Genomic DNA, 21,434 nt, shown 5'->3' on the forward strand with positions numbered 1-21,434 from the left:
TAATCAGCTATAAAATTCATAACACTTTTCCAGATTATACATTTTATGTGTGTATTGCATTATTAAATTAATGTTTAGAACTAAAATTATATATATGAGAAAAAAACTGAATCATTTGTTTGATAACTATAAAGTTATTTTTATGCAAATTTTACTTTCATACTACATTAAATTATCATTCCAAAATTAATAGTATTGTTTTCTCCATGATAAAAAGATATCTATGCAAGTAAACTAGCTTTCTTTATACACAAGGATATATATATTTATTTCTTTTCCAGGAGTATTGGTGTAATTACATACTTGCTGTAAGTATTGATTTTCATTCAACTGCTTATTATTTTCTACTAAACCATTAATGTTAAACAAATGTCTTCAATATTTTATACCCTTTGAGACTCTTGATGTTGATGAGATATTCTATGAATAGAATATGAACTGGATTTCAATCCACTCCAGACTATATCTAATGCAAAGTTTTCAGATTTTACTGTAGCAGTAGTCAGGATAAACTGGATGCATTTTAATATTTCAATTCTGTTTAACTAGTTATTAGCTACGATGAAAGTTGAATTGGAGTAAAAGCTGTTTATTACCTGCTCACTGAATTATTATAATTTTTTTATAAAACATGAAGAACTGCAAGTACTTTTAAAGTTTAAATTGTATTTGCTATTTAGGCTTAGTGGTATTTCACCATTTCTGGGAGAGAATGATCGGGAAACATTAAAACGAGTACAAACTGGTAAGATTACTTTCTTCGAAGATGCATTTGCTGCAGTGTCTGACGATGCTAGAGATTTCATCTCAAGACTTTTGGTGTTTTCTCCAAGGTTTGATCTTATTTTTGCAGCTTAAGTATATTTAATTCTTTTAATGTGAAAAACTAGCAAGTACAATTTATGATAACCAGAAATGAGTTTTATATTTAAAGTATGTAGCCAACAGTAAATGTTTACCAATACTAGATTTCCACTGTATTCTTATAATACAGTCACTTTACACAATATTAGTATTTTTTGTGAGGTTTGGGATATAACACATTTCTTGGTGTCCTAATACTGATAGTTATTTAAAATACTAGCATTGTTTCTTAGTTTATAATATTCGAGGCATTGGCCTCTGCCAGTATAACACTCATTACTCACATATAAAACAACAAAAGAACCTTTCATATTACTTTCCTTAATTCGTTAGATTTGTAATCATATCTTTAATATATATTTATCAAAATCAAATGGGAAAACAAATTACTAAATCACCATGTAGTTTGTGATTCAGTCATAATATTACCATTATTTGTTTATGTAAGATGGCTTTATTACTCTTGAAATTTTGTGTTACATATCGAAATCAAAAAATTATTGTTTATTTTTTTGTTTTCATATAATACTTTATCAAGTGAAGTTAAATTATATAAGTAATCTGAGGCATAACTTATTATGATACTAAGTTGAAATAACATAATACTTTGTTTCTTCAGTGGACGTATAGATGTAAAAACAGCATTAGAACATCCTTGGTTAAAGGTGAGTTACAGAAATTGAACTAATTTAAAGTTTTTGATTAAAGTTTACCAACAGATGTGTTAAATACAGCATTAGATGTAAGAAGAAGTACAGTGTTTTTATTTTACCATCTTTAAGTTGTGATATTTATCAATTTAAATTAATACAAACATAAAAATCAATCTTGCAGTAAAATTTTGAGCACCATTTACCTAAAGAACTTGTTAGTTTGCAGATACAGTTCAGAGAGAGGAACAACCACTGAATGTAATAGACAGGCTACATGAGTACTACAAAAAGTGGAAAAACTGGGTAAGCATAAGATTTACATAACACAAGAAGAAAGATTTTATGCAATATTATGATGTAATTATGAGGTCTTGATAAATTGAACTTGTAGAGTTACAGTATATGCAATATTTCTAAGCTAGTTTGAAATCATCTTTAATATTACTTGTAATTGTTAATACATTTTCAATTTTCAGAAATATTTAAGAAATAAGACTTTTAAACTTAAAAAATGTTCTTACATTCTGATTGATAGAGTCAAACTGTTTATGTGATGGTGTAGAAAATACTAATAATTAGTGTTTATTTTAAATCAGTTTTCATTGTTAGGACAAACAAACATTGCCACTATATGCCACTAAAATTCAAAGTTGCATTTTTGTAATTTTTGGTGTGTATTTTTTTAGGGGTTAAAATAACTTCAAAACATCAGACCTGTAAATTAATTTTAAATTTGTGTTCCTAAACATTTTCCATATTTAAGATAAATTAAAGAATGGAAAACTAGAATTTTGCTCATCATACTTTAAATTAATCTTTTTTTGTGATTTAAACCATTGTTTTAACTTAATTGAAATTGCAGTATGCAAATGCTTCATGTAAACGATTTTACCGGCGCCGACCTCTGGAGTCTTGTTATACACACCCAAGTAAAATGATCTATCCACCTGATGAGCTATACACACCACCAAGTAGTCCTGAACCAGAACTTAACAGAACTCCTGTTAAACCAGCAGTATTTGATGACACTTTTCAGCAGAAGATCAGCCGAGAACCCATTGATGTGAGATCTGAAAGTCAGTAAGTTACATTTCCTATCCATTTGTTTTTTAACTTTCAAATGTAGATACAAGATTATTCAATTCTGACTGATCAGAATAAAATTTTATATTATTTTCCCCGCTATTGGTAAGTATGCACTATCTTTTCAGTTTTAATATTCAATTAAGAGGTCAGATATAAAGATTTTTGTTATATTCTATTGATATTAAATATATAAAAATAATAAGTGTGTATCAAAACTATTTTAACTTAGCTCACATACCTTGAATAGCTTTATATAAATAAGTGTAAATGTTAATGTTGTTTTATATTTAAAGCTACCAGAATGGTCCAGACACTTACTTGCTCCAGTATCGAGATACTGATTTCCCACTCAGGGTGAGACAATATCTTCGGGTAGGTGCTCATCACAGTCCTAGCTTGGCTGCCAGTCTCAAGGAATCACACTGGGGAGATACTAATGTAAGGGATCAGTAACTTGTATTTTAATTTTATTCTAATTTTGAAAAACATAACGAATATTTTGGATTAAATTTTGAGAATGAATTTTCCAGATTCTACTATTCAAGTAAGCTTCACTTTTAATTTTTTTTTAATACCTATCCTATAAATTACAATAGTGCCAATACTTGTCACATTTTAGATGTTTAGAAGTTAAAAATCGCCACATAACTTTTTTAATATTTTCAGGTTGCTGTAAGAGAACGCCGAAGGTTCCTTGATGTTTGGGATGAAGAAATGGATGATGAAAAGAAAGGAGTAGCCACAAGAACAAAACCAATGCGTCTCCATCATGAGTTAGGCTCACTTGGTTATGCACGTGAACAAATAGAAACTTTGAAGAATGAGGCATGGAAAGACAAAGGCAAAACTCGAGAAACTTTAATTGGTAAGTTTAATATGTTGTGATATTGGAACTTAGATAGTAGAAAATTTATTCCTGTAAATTAATTTGAGAAATCTTAATTGTTTGGTAATATTTTAGTAGTGTGAACTTTCATTGAGATGTTAATGACAAAATTAATTTTAGGTATGGAGCCTTATTTTCGTGAGAAGATCAAAGATGTTGTGATACAAGAGAATGATGAAGTTGTTTTCAGTTGTTATGCTATTGGAGAACCAGCTCCTTCGTACACTTGGTTTAGAAATGATGGCATTTTAATAGAAAGTGGTCGTATAATGGTATGTATTAGGTTAGCAATGAGATTTTTATATTTTTAAAATCAAACTAAGCAAAGTAAGTTCATGAGAACTTCACATTAATTTGCTATTTACTGTTGTTCAGGAGAATCAGATAGAGTCTAAACTTACATACACTAGTGTCAAATGTTTCTAAAAAAAAGTTGCAGAACACTTGTAGAATTCTCCATATAGGCAGCTATTATACATTTGTGTGGGAATTTTAATCGTTTTTGTAATTTTAACACAATTTTCATTCTTGGCTTTGTTTAGTGCAGACTAGAGTTTATTTTGAGACATTTTTATAAATCTAAATAAAATCATGACCTATATCTCCAGAAAATAACTTTATTAGCTCAATATTTCACTAATACAGCTTCACCAGGAGCTATTGTTAACCTACAAATTCACTAATAAAAATAGCTTGTGATTTTATTTAATGCTCATAGAAATGTTATTAAATTTTCATTATTACAAGTACATAAACAATATTTTAAGAATATTCACAGTTTGCTCAACTATTTTCAATGGAACTAATTGATAAATGATTGGTATATTTTTGAGTTTAGAATAAATTTTTAAACCATAAGTACATTTATGTTACATAGTTCATTTTATAGTGTTGGCATAGTTTATAGGTTTAGGACTAATCTAAGTAACTTAAACTGGTTAAATCTTGTGAGATAAAATGAAGATAGACACTAAAAGTATCAATGACAAAATACCCCACTGTTGAGTTAGTGTAGTCTCATCACTATGGGTTTTAATTTTCTTTTGTGTTCACTTATAACTAAGTATTTTTGTCTTTTTTTTAGTAAGTATTTTACAAACTTTTCAGAATATGTTGTATGATGGGCTATGATTTTCAATTTAGCACATATTGTAGAAACTATTTACATAAAATCATATTGTTTTTACACACTGTAAATTTGCTTAAAGCTATTTTCAGTTAGCATGTGTTGAATTTTGTAATTCAAATATTTATAATATAGCCTATAAATTACGAAAAAGGAAAGTTGTATGACAAATAAATAACATCCTAAACTTAAGTTAAATCTGTTATTTTATAAAGAGAAACCTAATATTATTAAATTGGTTGAAAATTCACTGCATTATTTTTGTAACTGTATTTTTAACATTATAGTTTAGATGTTAGTTAGATGGCACATCACATTAGTCACAAAATATTCTGTAATGTTAATGAATAAGATATTTTGTAAAATATATGTAGAATGAAGAAAGATTATAAATATCAGGTCAGTAAAGCATAGAGAGGATAGTTGAGGGACAGATAACAAATAGCAAAGTGAACTTGAAGTGAAACAATGAAGCATCAATAAAATATTTGTTTCTAGTTAGTGGGTGAATTAGTCAGTGTATTTGGATTTGTGTTAGCCATCATGCTTATTGCATTGTTTTGTGCAAGTGAGTTAGTTTTACATTATTTCTAGTATTGTTAGAGAGCTATGAACATCATTTGTAATAAAGCTTACAACACTGTACAAGTGTTCAAGCTTCTAGAAGCATTAAAGTAGGAAATAAACTAATTCTGGTTACAATATTGACTAAGTTTTGAATCACTTTCACTAGATAATTTCTGAAAACCTATACATAACTGAAAGATATCAAGACATTATACAGAACAACCCAAGAACAATTTGGATAAAATCTAAAACTTAAAATCTTCCATGTTAAAGAACCACCTAAGGTAAAGTTTGTTTTTAAAAAATCAGAACATAAACTCTGGCATGTTGTAAAAAGTAACATAAATGTATATTATAAGAATTATTTTTTATCAATTTCATGTAACAGAGTTAATTTATATATTTTTCCAGTCAAAGAAGATGCCTGATGGGCGATGTGAGCTTCACCTGAAGCCGGGGAAAGTTTATGATGTGGGAGTGTACAAATGTATTGCTCGGAACCTCCTTGGATCAGTAACATGTAGAGCTAGGTTAAAAATTGGAGGTAATATTTTTTCAGTGGTAAAAACAACATTACGTTAAAACATAAATGCTATTATGTAAATATATTTTCTTGTCTCATTAAACAAGTGTGTAACTTATTTTTCAAACTGCTGTGTTAGAGTTTTAATGTAGTATAATAGAAACAGAATTTCTTTCTGTTTCCCTTATTCATCTGTATAAAATAAACTTTTAGCTGTTATTCTATCAATTTAGTTTAAGTTTCTTAACGATTGTATGTCATAATTAATTTTCTTAACGCTGAAATTACTAAATTATTTTTATTCAATTCACTGCTGATAAGTCCAAACAACTATTACAAAGAGTTGATAGAGTAGGTGAGTGAAATCACTCATAAGCTTTGTAAAACATACAGGGGAACCTTGCAGTAACTAGTAAGATTAATTGCAGTGTTAATTTTATTTTTGTGTCCTTGTTTCTTTGTGGATCATATGTTATTGGGATCCTATAACCAACAGATTTATATATCTATAAGCAACTTGACACAAATAGTTTAGCATACTATGTTTTCCAGTGGATTCAATAATTAATGTAATCTGTTCACATAGTTAATTACTCATCACAAAGAGCAATATAAATGTAAAAAATCATTAACTTGTGTTCTTTGCTAACTTTCTAAATGCTTTGAAAGCTAGTACAGTGTATTTTAACGTCTTTATATAATAGTGTTGAATCTGATTAACCTTTGTATTACTGTTGACAACAGAATATTCAATTACAAGACCTGAAAAATGAGTGTAAGTTGCAGCTAAAGAAGCAAAAATCTTTAACATTTTTATAACAGCTAATATTAATATGCAATTAAGGTTTTTTAAACAGTGCATTTCATTTCATAAGTTATATCCTAAAACATAACAGACATTTATATAGTAATGTCATTCCACTCCACTTTATTTATTTATGGGTTTGACACTAGTGTGCCTATGAAATACAACCACCTAAAATTAAAACATTTCAATTGTCTTTTATTTTCCATCTTTAAGAAACTGTCATCCAAAGTAGACTTACTGGTTTTCATGATCTAAAGGACATACTTGAACTTACTGCAGGTGTACCTGGTAGACCAGATGCCCCAGATGTGGAGCAGTCATCTGATACAGAGATACTTTTGGTCTGGTATTCTCCAAAGAATGAGGGAAATTCTCCGACTTTGTGTTACTGTCTGGAATACAAGCAGCCTGGTAAGCTTGAAATATTAGTGAAGAAAACATTTATTCTGTTGTGAACATATCTATTGAATATCTTTACAGTATTGTGAAGCACTTGTCTTTAGAAAAATTTGCTTGCTTGTTATGAAGTAGAAATGCTACAAAACTTTTTGAAAGTTGCAAAGTACTGGTGATATGTAAATATTTCATTTGAAACAAGTTTTACAATAAAGTACATTACCTCCTGAGTTTGAGAGTAGGGCAGTGGTGTACTTCTGGTGTGGATAATGTGGTATCTTCCAATATGAAGTACATATAAATGTGAAAGAACCCTCAAAATTGCAGTTCACCCCTTTGACTGGAATTTCTCATCCTACCTCCAAGTGAATGTTGACTCCCAGTGGCTGGATTTTGAATTTCCTGTACTGAAAATATATTTCCAATAGGTTCTTTCCTCCTCTTATACTTCCCATTGAGAACAGGTGCTTTCATTGTCTGTCAAAACATGAAGTGATAATAAGGAAAAATTAGATACAGGGAGTCACACATCATGAGAGTATGTCACACTCTTATTGGTAGAGAGTTTATCATGATGATACATTGAGAAATACATTGGAATGAGCCAATTCCAATGAAGGGAATATAAAAAGCTTATAGCATGTACAAAAACGGTTGTTTTTTTTAATATAGAAGGCAGCACTGAACAAAAACAGATTTTTATGTTAATGGAGGTAAATACCTTTCGGAAATACATTTTCAGTATAGGAAAATTATGACTTACAATAATTATATTTGTTAAATATGCATTAAAATATGTTGTTATTTTTTATACCTAGGTGAAACTACATGGATCAAAGTGTCTGATAGAATAGATCATGAATTTTATGTTGTTCGTGACCTTTCTTGTTCAACCACATACCATTTCCGCATTACTGCTAAGAACAGGTTTGGTTGGAGTGAAAGTAGCTTACCCTCAGAACAAACCAGCACTTTAGCATTAGGTAAGTTCACATTTGTTATTGAATGTAACTTCTTTGACAGACATATTTGTCACCAAAAAACTAACAATAGATAGTTTAATTAATAAATTTGTCATTACACATTGATAGCCACTAAAGGGATTTATATAAAGGTATTTTAACAAGTCTTATAGTTATGTTAATACTTGCTAATAATTCCTTAAATATGGGCATTATTACAACATGATTAGGAAAAAAAAAAGAGTACTATCAGAACAATGTACAGTACACATAAAGAAGCACTGCATAAACATGAAACAGAAAATGTATGCTTCCCATATGACCAGTCCCAAGTGTGCAGAGGAAACATTCATATATTAATTTTTTTTCCACAAGTATGTTAATTACTGATATGACCACATTGAATAATGGAATACTCAATGCCAGTAAGATACAGACTCAATAATGAATAACTTTCCCTACATTCAGGTTCAAAGTGTAATTAAATCATTACTATTGAATGTGTCTGTTGTCATACAATAAACTCAAACAAACAGAAAAAGGGTAGTATATTTTATAATTAGCATATAATAACATTTCCAATAATAGAACATGTTCTGTAGTATTACATTTTCACCTTTGCATATTTTGACATCACTCTTACATATGGAGGCCATTGGGAATATACCCGTTGTGGTTATTTCCCATGCTACTTTGAATTCGACACAAGGAGTTATTGTTGAGAGGGATTAGAAGAACATCCCAAAGTCAGAGATCCTCACTGGTTTCTCCACCCAATGAGTTTCTGTGGTGAGGTGTATTTCCACTCACAAAGATGGAATTATGATGCCAACTAATATTCTAATTTTGATTTTTACATCACCACGTTCACCTACCACCATAAAGGCTGCTTATCAAAATTGCAAGGTGCAGCCACATATTCTGAACCCTCTCAGATGTTTCCAGTGTAAGTGGTTCAGTCACTTGATAACATCATGTCATGGTTCCTTGACATATGCTCATTGTGGTGGCAAGGACCATGATGTCTACAAGTGATCTGTGGGAGTGCAGACAGATCTATCTCTCCATGTCTCCGACAGAGTCATTTTCAAACCACGTGAAGAAGCTTTTGCCCTCCATGGTTAAGAGAATTGACAAGTCAACATTAACACCTATCTCCATCTCCACCATTTCTTCCAGTGGCTCCCTGGATCCACTTCCTTTGGCTCTGACTTCTGGCATTTCCTCAGGTCCATCTTCTTCTTCCACCCAAAGATAGAGAACAATTATTCATTCATGCTGTCAGTCACTGGAATCTTCATCTACTAATAGAGACCTGCCCACTCCACCCAGGACAGGATCCATGGAGGTCAATAGACCTTCTAATAAAGAAAAATGGCGTGGTCAAAAAAAGAAGTGCTCTTCATCCAAATTTCCTTCACGTAAGTAAAAATGTCCATTTTACTACGGTGGAATTGTTGAGGTTTCAGTTCTAATTTGGATGACATCAAAGCACTAATTGATTCTTACCATCCTATGTGTCTTTCTTTACAGGAAACATTTCTGAAACCTGCTGACAAAGTCACCTTTCAACAACTTTCTTTGTATAAAAATGGCATGTTGTGTGATGGACTGATGCATAGAGTGGCACTGCTGGTTGATCAGCATGTGCCCACCCTATCTCTGCCACTCTATACACCTTTGGAGGCTGTAGCTATCCATCTTTCCTTGGGTTGTACCATCACTATTTGTTCTTTCTACCTGTCTCTTGAGGAGACCTATGATCAGTCAGACTTTGATGCTCTCATTGAATAGTTGCTGTCTCCCTATTTAATCCTAGAGGACTTTAATGAACTTAATCCCCTCTGGGATGGTGCTGATATTGTTGGAAGGGGTTGTTCTGTAAAGCATGTACTCTCGGATTATAACCTTTCTCTCATCAATACTGGTTCTTATACTTATTTTCCTGCACCTAGTCAGTCTTCTACTGCTATTCATCTCTCTATCTGCTCCTCTTTACTTACATTTCTTTTGGGGGTTGACAATAATCCATGGGGCAGTGATCATTTTCCTATCATATTGAGGGAGACTGACTGTGGTCGTTGCCACCAGACCCACATGACATGGTGAAAGATGGGTCAGGCCAACTGCCCCTCTTTCACTGCTCTCTTGGAACTTGGTCCTGCATTGTCTGTAAACCATCAGTAGGCAACTGAGTAGAAGCAGTAACTGACTGACTGTATTCTCCAAGCAACTGCTCAATATATTCCTAAAATCTTTTCCACAGTATTCTCGTTTATGTTGGAATCCTGCCTGCTACGTGGCACAGAAGGCTTAGAAACAGGCCTAGGAAACCTTTTGTAGATATTCATATTTTCAAACCACATCACTTTTCAATGGACCAGTGCATATGCTTGGCAGGTAAGACATCAAAGCCAGAAGGAATCTTGGATTAAGTTCACAACTAGCATCTCTTTTACCACCAGTTCCAATGTCATATGAAACAAGATTTGGAAGGTCAGTGGACAGTACACTTCTGCCCCCTTTTTTATCTTGCTCTCCAATGCCAGGAAGTTGCTGATGCCCAGAGCATCGCCTATACTCTCAGTGTAAGCTTTTCTCATGCATCTAACACTTCTGCCTCATCCCCCATCTTCTTAACCATCAAGATTCAGACAGAGCCATCACCTCTTTCCTTTCAGGCTGATCATCTCCATGAACATAATTGCCCCTTTACACTGGTGAAACTCAAGCTTGCTCTTCATTATTGTGGCATTACATCAGTTGGACCTGATGATATTCACTATGAGATGCTGCACCATCTCTCTCCTGCCTCTCTTGCTATTCTTCTGATTTTTTTGACTGGATCTGGCAGAAGAATGTTTTTTCTGATGCTTGGCACCATGCTATTGTCCTCCCTTTTTCTAAGCCTGGGAAGGATCCCAAGATTCCTTCAAACTACCATCTGATTGCTTTGACAAGCTGTCTTTGTAAGATCTTAGAGAGGATGGTTAATTCTTTGATAAATTGTTTAGGCAGAGTAGTCATGATAAATCTTTGTAGAATGGACATCAACTGCCTGTTGTGGAGATACATGTAGAGGATAGCATTTCAAAAGTCTTCCGCCTTTCGTCTTCAGGTCAGTCCCTACTTGTGTCTCCACAACAGGCAGTTGCCATCCATTCTACAAAGTTTCATCAGGATGGTTAATGTTTCTCTTGTTTGGTTCCTCGAATCAAACAACCTTCTCTCACCCACCCAGTGTGGGGTATGATGATAGTGCTCTACTGTGGACCACCTGATTCAACTTGAAACGTAAATGAAGGAAGCCTTTCTCAAGCAATATCTTGTTCCTGTAGTTTTTGACCTTGAGAAGGCTTATGATACTAGGTAGAGGTATGACGTCCTACAAGACCTACACTCATATGGATTGTGTAACCAGTTGCCCATTTTTATTAAACATTTTTTAATGGGCTGGCAATTCCAAGATCATGTAGATTCAACACTTTTCCATTCTTTACCACTGACTTTGAGTCCCTCAGGATAACTCCCCCCTACATTTGCAAATGGTCTCAACTTTGACAACTTCCACATCCTGTGTCAGTCGTTAAGTATGAAGTTTATTGAGCAGCAGCTACAGACTGCCCTCAGTCATTTACTGAAGTAGACCACAGCAAATAGTTTTACCTTTTATCTCTCTAATACTGTTTGCATGCACATTTGGAACCAACGAGTTATTCATTCTGATCCTGAGCTTCATCTTGGTGAGGTTGTGGTTCCTGTGGTCCCTTATGCAAAGTTCTTGTGGCTTATATTCGACTTAACCTGACTTTCATTCCACACGTCAAACAGCTATGTGTCAAGTGTACAACTGGACTGAAAATCCTCCATGTCCTCTCTTCCACCTCTTGGGAAGTGGATTAATGTTCTGTGCTAAAAAGTTATTGTATCCTTATTCAATAGAGACTGGACTATCTTAAAGATGTTGGACCCTATTCACTATCAGGGGCTTTCCACACTTCTCCAGTTCAGAATTTGTACACTGAGTCTTATGAACCTCCTCTACATCTCCATTGTTTGCAACTCTCTTATTGTATGCAGCAAAACTTCAATCCTTATCACAGTATCTCTCCTGGGATTGTGTTTTCCTTCCTCATGGGCCATGCTTTTTCAGAATAGATGGTCTGCCATTGTCCCTTTTGGCCTTCTTATCCAGACGCAGTTGGCTGAATTGGATCTGTTTTAGGATGATGTTGCTGTCTCCACTGGTCAGCCCATTGCACCATGGCTTATTACCATCCCTAAATGTGACCTTTCTTTGAGTCATCGAAAGAAGACAGATACTCCCAATTGGAAGCACCATCTTCAATTTGTTGAACATCTTTTGAACCATTCTTCCATTCCCATTGATATGGATTGTTGAAATTCAGGTGACTCGTGTGCTCTGCCATGGTTTGTTGTGATTTGGTGGTTGCACACAGCATCTCCCCTACAGTTTCTGTGTTCACTGCTGAACTGTATGCCAGTTCTTTTGCCCTGGATTACATAGAAGCTTTGCAGTACATGAAATGTATTATTTATATTTATACTGATTCACTTAGCTCTCTACTGGCCCTGTTCTTGTTGGTATTGAAAACTGACTGGCTTGTTTCTCTTTTATCATCTATTTCTATCCAGTTCTTCTGGATACTGGGCCACATTGGTATTTGCAGGAACAAGCTTGCTGACACCACAGCTAAGTCTGTTTGCTCTGGTGCTATCATTGTGCTGTCTGTACAAAGCAATGTCACCAATTGACATGGGGTGAGCAACGTGATGACAAGTTTTTCTAGATCAAACTCTGTTATTCTTTGGCCATCTTGTTTCTGTAAGAATTAGAAGGAGAAAGTTGTCCTGTCTAGTCTATAAATTGGTCACAGTTTTTTAACTCATCATTTCTTTTATCTGAAACTGATGCTGTGACACTGAATTCACAATAGCCCACATTTTACTCTTGTTACAACCGTGAATGACAGTACCATTTTAAAAATATTTTTACCATGGGTTCACCCTTGATGTTGAACAATGTCATTGGTGATGGTGACATTGTCCACCTCAATTATGTTTTTAAATTTTTAAGAGCCATTGGCCTTCTTAACTTTATTTAAGTGTTTAATTCAAGAATTGGACTTTGTTTTAACATGATTTCTTCTTACATATTTTAATAATTTTACTTTTATGTTTAATTTTTTTTACTGGTTGTATAACACAGATAGCCTAGTTGCTTTGTGCCAATAAATACCAAACAACCAATCAACCAACCTTGAAAAACTTATTAATTGTATTAACAGGTTACATTTATCTTTTATGTTACTATATTATTTTTTTAATATGAAAAAGAATTAACTATTGCATAGAATAATTATTCCTTAAATAAAGATTCAGCATATGAGAGAGAAATACTTAAAAAAAAATACCTGAAATTAATTACCACAAACTTTCATTATGAACTTTATGTTGACACTCTTTAGATGCAAGTGAAAACAAGATTGTCATTTTTGTCTGTACTTAGAGTGAGTTATATAGGAAAACTATATAAACTCCTGAAAAGTGTAACTCTGTGACAGAAAGAAACATTGCCATCTATATGCTGTTATTTGTCCATCCGGCATGTTTAGTCTTAACAACTTATTTGTACATTATTTGTAAATTTAGTTATATTTCAACATATGTGTATGTGTTATTATGTGCATTTTTGTTTTCATTTGTAAAGACAAACAAATAAATGTTTTATTCTAAGTAGATGTAAGTAACCTGAAAGTAACCTGAAAGTGAAAAAAATTTGGATAAAATTCTTTACCACATTTGTATAACATTTACTTTACATTCAGGAACGTTGTACAAGTAGCTGCTCAAAAAAAATCAAAGAATGGAAAATAAAATCTAATTAATATAAGAGAACATCGTTATACAGTTTTGTAGCTTTTATTCCCATCATTATAGAGTTCAAATAATAAGTCAAGACTGCATTTCAGACTCAGTCATGCTTTGTTTTACCATGAAAAAATTAAGAATATAGCTCTAAATATTGTTTTTATAAATACCTCAGAAAATAATTTGTCTTTCTCAATAAGAAAAAAGCATTAATGTAGAGAAGGATTTAATAACAGGTCCAAGATGAATGTACCAGTTTAGTCAGGTTTTAGTTATTCTGAATGTTACATTGGAAAACATGTTGAAACCCAAACTTTTTCGAATTATCCACATCCAAAACAGTGTTGGAGTGCTGTATTAAAACAGACACACAAGTATCCATATTTTTTATGATTATAAAGATGTACATTTACATTTCAAACGTACAATATTTAGAAACTCAAAAGCCAAAGAAACACTTTCAGTTTCTACTACTTTTAATTCTTCTGTTTTAGATTACTTTTGTATTTTTAACGTTTTGTTTTTGTGTTTTAGGATTAATAAGTATGTATTTAGTTCTTCACACATTTTTAAATAACTAATTTTCAAATTTTTATCTTCCTTCATTGTTAGTTTTTCTGTTACTAAATGCTAAACACTTATTTTGTAAAAAAATTAGCATTTACTCTTTTTCAAATATAATAAACTTATTCAAAACCTAAGATTTGCTCTTCTCTTCACATCAAAACATTTAACAGTCAAAACAAATATTTAAAGTAATAGTAGTATTCAAAAATAGTTAAGGAAGTTAGTAAATAAATAATCTTATGAAGTAGAAAATGTAACTATTCAACTATTTAAAAATATTTTTTTAAGCCAGTGGACCTAGTTATATTTTATGTTGTGCATAGGATAAGATAATGAAAAAAGTTATAAAAATTTATGATTTTTAGTGGAACATCACTCCATCTAGAGTTAGTTAATAAAGTTAATGATTCATCTTTGTAACACAACTAATTTCTACTGAAGGTGATATTTATTTGTTTTACTAACCCTTTAAACTTTTACTGTTTATGTTTATTGGGGTATTCATGAGAAGCTATTGCTGATAATTTCTTTGGTCAGCACCTATGACTGAGTAGTTCACCTTGCAGCATGAAGAATTTTTAGTAAAGAGTTTGTGGTTATAATTTAATGTTTTCTATACATAAACCTGTTTATACATGCCAAAGGGAAATGAATTTTGTAACTGTTGGAGGATTTAGTATCTGTAATGAGTTGGAATGAAATTCCATTAACAGTTAAAAAAGTTGCTGTTTGATTGTTCTAGCATTTGTTATTCATCTACTTCATAAAATGTGATAAGTAAGATCTAGTGATAGCTTTAGTAGGACTTGCATACATTTTACAGGACAGTTCTACTTAGAATACAATAGCTTGAAAGTAATTTTACACTTACAAAATCACTTATCACTAAGTCAATTAATGCATTATTTATAGTACTTTTAAGCTATTCAAAGTAAATACTGTCTTAATATCAGTTATAAGATTTATGTTTTAGTCTAAATTCCAATGTCTATTTTAGCAAACATTATTTTATAACATTGCAAAATTGCATCATTCTCTTTTATTTACTTTATTCAGGTGCTCCAAAAGTAAAAATAACTAAAGCTCGTAAATATCGTCAAGAAATGACTGAGAGAGGCCATGAAATTGAAATGAATGAGTTTGATGTTTCTGATTTAGACTACAGTATTGAACAAAATCCAGTTCCTATGATTGAAAGAGATCCTATGGAAATGTACAACTTTGTTTCTGAGATAGCCAGGTATTTATGTGTCACTAGCTTTTAACTGAAGCATTTAATAATGTAACATGAAAATTATTTATGTTTATCACGTATAATATAAAGGGTATTTAATAGTTTATAATAGGTAATTATTAGATTCCTGTTACAGTTTATATTATTTTCCAAATGTTTTACAATATTATAGAAAAAGACTGTTGAATTATAATTATCAGCCTCATGTTCTTTAATATTTTCCTATAACTACTAAGCTTAACTGAAATCAACTAATTTTTAATTTTCCAACAGAGGAAGGTTTTCTGTTGTTGTGAAAATATGGGTAAAGGAAATGGGAAAAACACTTGTAGGCAAAGTTATCCACACTAGTAGTGAGAATGAGTCAGATGTGTTACAAGAATATGATATTTTTAAATCTCTGAGACATGAACGTATTGCATCTTTGGAAGCTGCTAGTCGTAAGAATGAACTTACCATCCTTGTAATGGAAAAACTCTCTGGTATAGACATCCTTACCTATCTTACATCTCATCATGAATATACTGAAGACACAGTTGCAAAAGTTATCACACAAGTAAGAAATTTTAATTTAGAATGGGTATTTTTTGATCTTATATTCCTAAAGAAGAAAAATTTATTCATTTGTTCTAAAATTATAGCAATGATATAAACAACTGGAGTAGGACTGATTTGAAATATTTCCTAAAATGAGCTTTCAAAATTATAGAAGCTGAAAATTTTGAGAAACTTATTGACAAACATAACTTTTTGCTTTATAAAATATTGGAATTTAATACAAAATTAAAAGTGACTTTTTCTGTAGTTAGCTACAACCATTTCAATTACCCTCATAATCATGTGAGTCATTGATAGATTTGTGGCCATAAACAATAAAACATGGGGTTCAACTTCCCATGCTGTGGTGAAAATAACCCTCAGAATATGAAATCACTATCTTATTCTTTAGGTACTGAATGCCATAGAGTATCTCCACTTCCGAGGCATATGTTGTTTAGAAATACAGCCAGATAATGTTGTCATGATTAACCATCGACGACCAGATATTAAACTGGTTGACCTGGGGTCAGCCAGTTATGTTCCCAAAACTGGAAAAAAGATTGATATGAAAGGAAAAGTTGAATACTTGGGTAATCTTTCTTGTTTCAGTCAAAAAAATAATAATAATGTATGTGTTGTATTATATTAATAATCATTTTTTTCATGTATTATGAACTAATAAAAGTACTATATAGCTTTATTTAAGTAATTAACCTGAAAATTAATTGTAATTTTCTAGAGATTTGTAAATCTTTTTTAGATACATAACTTATAGAAAACTGAAATATTTCATCCAGTGTTGCTCTGTGCAGTCTTTAGGTAAACAGTCATGGTCTCATTTATTTTTGAATATTTTATGCTGTACTATGTACATTACTTTCTCAGTTGTTTTATGAGATCTTTATAATTCAAATACTTTGTTTACTCACCAAACAGCTCCTGAAATAGTAAAGAAAGAAGAAGTGAGCACAGCTACTGATGTTTGGGCAGTTGGAGTCCTCACTTATATATTGTAAGTATACTGAGATTTTAACTTATCCAACTCTGTCTACCTCAGGCCTCAATTACTGTAAACTCATTGTTTACTGTACAGATAAAGAGAGCTAAAATACAATATAATAATGTACTAAAACTATGAAACATTGTATTCTAGATTAATGTATTTTGATATTGTGTATAATGACGCATAGTGGTAAATGATAAAAAAGAACACTTTTTAAGCATTATAAGACAATTTTTTAACTTCAAACAGTTTTTCAGCTTTGTTTTGTCAGTAAGATTATTTCTCTTTCAGTTAGTTTGATGACCAATAGCAACTTGTTGCATGGGTGAAATCAGGAAATTTTTAATGCCATCTTAAAAAAATAACTTAGCAAATAAAATAAGATATGCATGTAAAACTATAATACCACACATAACAGCACTAGATTTAATTTGTCTGGGCAAGCTGTAGATAAGAGAAGTGGAAGCAGATACTTTCTTCAATAGTTACATTCCATTCCCTGTTGTAATTTGATGTCACTGTGATATAACCTTACTTTATGAAAAAATCACAAAAGATATAATCTGTTGCCAGTAAACCAGTTAAAATATGTACTTCACTGGTAGGTAGGCAGGCTTGCTTGCTTATCTTTTCTTATCAAGTGTGATTCACAGAAGTTGTGGTGGAATAACTTAAGTTTATATAAACCTGCATAAAGCATTTTAAAGTGTACACAAACTCTTGGGTACCCATAGTTAACAGACTAAAGAAATTTGTGTTATATGTGCTTAAATACAAACACAAATTTATAGTTTTAATAGAAATTATTAAAAATGTTTAGTTTATCTATAATGTTTACATCATAATATGTGCAGCTTTTTGTGTAATGTAGGGCATGGCATAGTGGTGGAGTAGCTAATCAATGATCTATTCCATATATGCCTTTGATGCTCTAAGAATTCTACTAGGTGAAATGACAACAGTCATCCCAATGAACCAGGAATATTCTGCAGGTTGTAGAACCAGTAAAAAGGAGTATATAAGACTTGAACTGGTCTGTATCATAAGTAATAATCGACTAGGCTGCACTTACAATATTTGTTTGAAATATGAAAATGTTGAAGAAGCAAAGTCAAAATGTGTAGTAAAGAACCTAAAGCAGTAACCAGTGAGATAGAAAGCCAGATAAATATACATAAAATTATTGTTTTTTTCAGTAATGTATTTGAATATTTTGAGAAGTTTTTAGGCTTAACTGTAACATCATATAACCTTAGATATGAACAAAAGTGAATCATAGTATGAAATAATAAAAGCTATCAATCATAAAATAATTAGGATTAAAACAGGGCTTGGAGAAACTAATGCTGTTTTAATTTGATTTAATAGATAATTAAAGAACTTTTTTATGAAAACTGTTTGCATTTTGCCTCTATTGTGATAATAGTATTGTACTGTAGCTAACAAAACATTATACTAAGGAGGCGACACTATGTCAGGGAAGTAGACAAAAAAGAAATGCTAGAAATGTAGATCTAAATGATAAAATATTGGTAATTTTAGAGGCATTTTACAATACAGATTTAATGATGAAAAATAATTTAAACACAACTTCAAAGAATAGTATTTTATTTAGAAAATATATTCAAAATGATCTTATTGAAGTTGTGAAGATAATACTTTAGAACAGATATTGGGAAGTTGATAAGCAGAAGATAATACAAATTTCTGATATCATATCTCACCTCCTCTAACAAAAAGATTTCTCAACTTTTACTGACTTCTATAAGCACAAGATTTTGATCCAAGTAGCCTTGATACTTCCACTCACCCTCACAGAAGTTAATGTGAGGTATTTGCATGCTAGCATATAAATGATAAATCTATGTAACAAAGTTTTTACTTTTTCTTGTTCCTGGGCAGAAAGTGTTATTTCCCAATTGCTTTTACCTAAAGTAAATGGAAAAGACCTATTTTTCTCTTCAAACTTTGCTTTTGTGACCTGGGTAATGACATTTTCAAATTTACTCATTTTCCAGAACATTCCAGGTAGATTCAGTGCTGAGTAGCTGATAGAGAATTTTCTCAAACTCACAAGAATTTTCTAGAATGTTGTAGAACTTACAAGAATTTTTAAAAACCTTTTAGAATTTTCTAGAACTTTCCATAGTAATATATATACAGGGGCGAACCACTTACCACTTTAAAGTTCTAGCTGCTAAGTGAATGCATAGACCTATCTGATTTTATCAGAAATGGCATCAAGAAGCTGCAAGCATTCTCCAGATGCATTTTGTTATGTATGTGGCCAGTTTATCAAGACAAGAGCAAAAAAGTACTGTGACAACAACTGCTAAAATATGTGAAGCCTACAAGGCATATTTCATCATGCCTGTCAGAGATCAAGACAAACCCTGGGCCCCTCATTTTACCTGTAAGAACTGCAAAAAAACTCTAGAAGGTAAGACAGACTATTTTTGCTTGCTTGAGTAGTAAGATTTTATATTATACAAATTTTAGACCTTTTAAAATTTAAATATCTTTTTATTTTTTTATTTCCAATGGTATAGAAAAAATATCATATAAAATATTTTGCATGAACCTCTTACACATTAGTTGTGGATGAAATAAATTTTTTCTTCATGAGAATTTTATTTTGCTCTTTTACAGGATGGTACAGAGGGGAAAAGAGAGCTATGAAGTTTCCTATTCCAAGAATGTGGCATGAACCCACTGACCATTCAAGCAATTGATACTTCTGCATGGTGGACCCTTTCAAACATCTGGCTGGCACCAATGTATCTGCTATAGTGTATCCAGACCTTCTACCATCCATTGCCCTGGTACCACACTGCTTTGAGTTCCCTGTACCCACTCCACCAGAAAGAAAGCAGCCATCCTCAGAAGAGAGCAGCAAATCAGAAGAGGAGGTAGACATTGAAGATCCATATTACAATTTCAGAGGTGCAGCTGGAGAGAGAAACCCATACTACCCCAACCAAAGAGATCTCGATGACTTGATCAGAGATCTTTGTCTAACAAAGTCAAATGCCAAGCTTTTGACATCTAGGTTCAAGGAGTGGGAGTTGCTAGATGAAAGTATGCAAGTTGCAAGTCAGAGGAAATACCACCAACATTTTTCAAGCTTCTTCACTCATCAAGATGGGCTCTGCTTCTGCCACAAAGTATACGGTCAGTGCGACACAATTGGATTTGCCTGTAACCTGAACAAGTGGTGCCTCTTCATTGATAGCTCATCCAGAAGCCTCAAAGCTGTGCTGCTCCATAATGGGAATAAGTATCCATCTCTTCCCCTGGCTAATTCAGTGCATCTCAAGAGGAATACAACAGTGTCAAGACCTTGCTAGAAGCCTTGAAGTATGATTAGTATGGCTGGGAGGTTATCAAAGACTTCAAAATGGTAGCATTCCTGATAGGTCTCCAAGGAGGCTTTTCCAAGTTTCTCTGTTATCTTTACTTTTAAGACAGCAGGGACACTGCAGTGCACTACAACAGGAAACACTGGCCACAATGGATCGAGTTCTCTGTGGGGAGGCACAATGTTAAGTGTGAGCCACTAGTGGACCTCCAGAAAGTGTTGTTCCCACCATTGCACATAAAATTAGTTTTTATGAAACAACTTGTCACAGCTCTTGATAAGGAGTCTGCAACCTTCAAGTATCTTCGAGACTTCCTCCCTAAGCTGTCTGAAGCAAAGGTCAAAGCTGGTGTCTCTGCACTGGTCCACAAATAAAGAAGATTATGGAGTGCACAGATTTCCCCAAGAAGCTCAGTAGGAAGGGAAAAAAAAGCTTGGGCAGCTTTGTCACAATGGTTCAGAACTTCTTGAGCAATCACAAGGCCGAAAATTATGTGGAACTGGATAAAGCCGTGGTGAAGAACTACAGAAAAATGAGCTGCAGGATGCCCCTGAAAGTCCATATCCTTGATGCTCATCTTGATAAATTTAAGGAGAACATAGGAGCATACTCAGAGAGCAAGGTGAGCACTTCAACCAAGATATACTGGACTTTGAATACTGCTACCAAGGAGCATATAACAAAAACATGATGGGAGACTATATTTGGGGGCTGATATGTGAAAGTGATTTACATTACAGTCGCAAATCTATAAAAACTACTCACTTCTAAACATTTTTGTATAACTTCAGGATAAATACATGTAAATCTTGATTCATATATTGTTTTATTCAGACCTTATGTAAATGAAAATGTGCAACTTTGCCTGTTTTTACATAGAAAATAGGTTAATTTCTAAATTTCTTTATCCAGGTCACAAAAGTTTGAGGGGAATAATGGCCATTTTCTGTACTTTTACAACATAAGCA

The 21,434-nt window shown here is 32.4% G+C and overlaps 1 protein-coding gene across 2 annotated transcripts in view; it reads left to right on the forward strand.

Annotated features, from left to right (window-relative positions):
• The window catches only part of LOC143253056 (protein Obscurin-like), a 253,949-nt gene that overhangs the window by 209,675 nt on the left and 22,840 nt on the right, over positions 1-21,434 (forward strand). For both annotated transcript variants that reach the window (XM_076506213.1, XM_076506214.1), the window contains exons 63-77: positions 282-308; positions 681-833; positions 1,484-1,529; positions 1,737-1,820; positions 2,380-2,597; positions 2,897-3,041; positions 3,270-3,468; positions 3,610-3,761; positions 5,594-5,726; positions 6,793-6,924; positions 7,728-7,892; positions 15,387-15,570; positions 15,838-16,120; positions 16,514-16,694; positions 17,041-17,116. In XM_076506213.1, coding sequence (XP_076362328.1) covers positions 282-308; positions 681-833; positions 1,484-1,529; positions 1,737-1,820; positions 2,380-2,597; positions 2,897-3,041; positions 3,270-3,468; positions 3,610-3,761; positions 5,594-5,726; positions 6,793-6,924; positions 7,728-7,892; positions 15,387-15,570; positions 15,838-16,120; positions 16,514-16,694; positions 17,041-17,116 — 2,178 coding nt within the window. The remainder of the gene's footprint in view (positions 1-281; positions 309-680; positions 834-1,483; positions 1,530-1,736; positions 1,821-2,379; positions 2,598-2,896; positions 3,042-3,269; positions 3,469-3,609; positions 3,762-5,593; positions 5,727-6,792; positions 6,925-7,727; positions 7,893-15,386; positions 15,571-15,837; positions 16,121-16,513; positions 16,695-17,040; positions 17,117-21,434) is intronic.

Source organism: Tachypleus tridentatus, chromosome 6 (assembly GCF_004210375.1).
Source record: "Tachypleus tridentatus isolate NWPU-2018 chromosome 6, ASM421037v1, whole genome shotgun sequence".
NCBI lineage: Eukaryota > Metazoa > Arthropoda > Merostomata > Xiphosura > Limulidae > Tachypleus > Tachypleus tridentatus.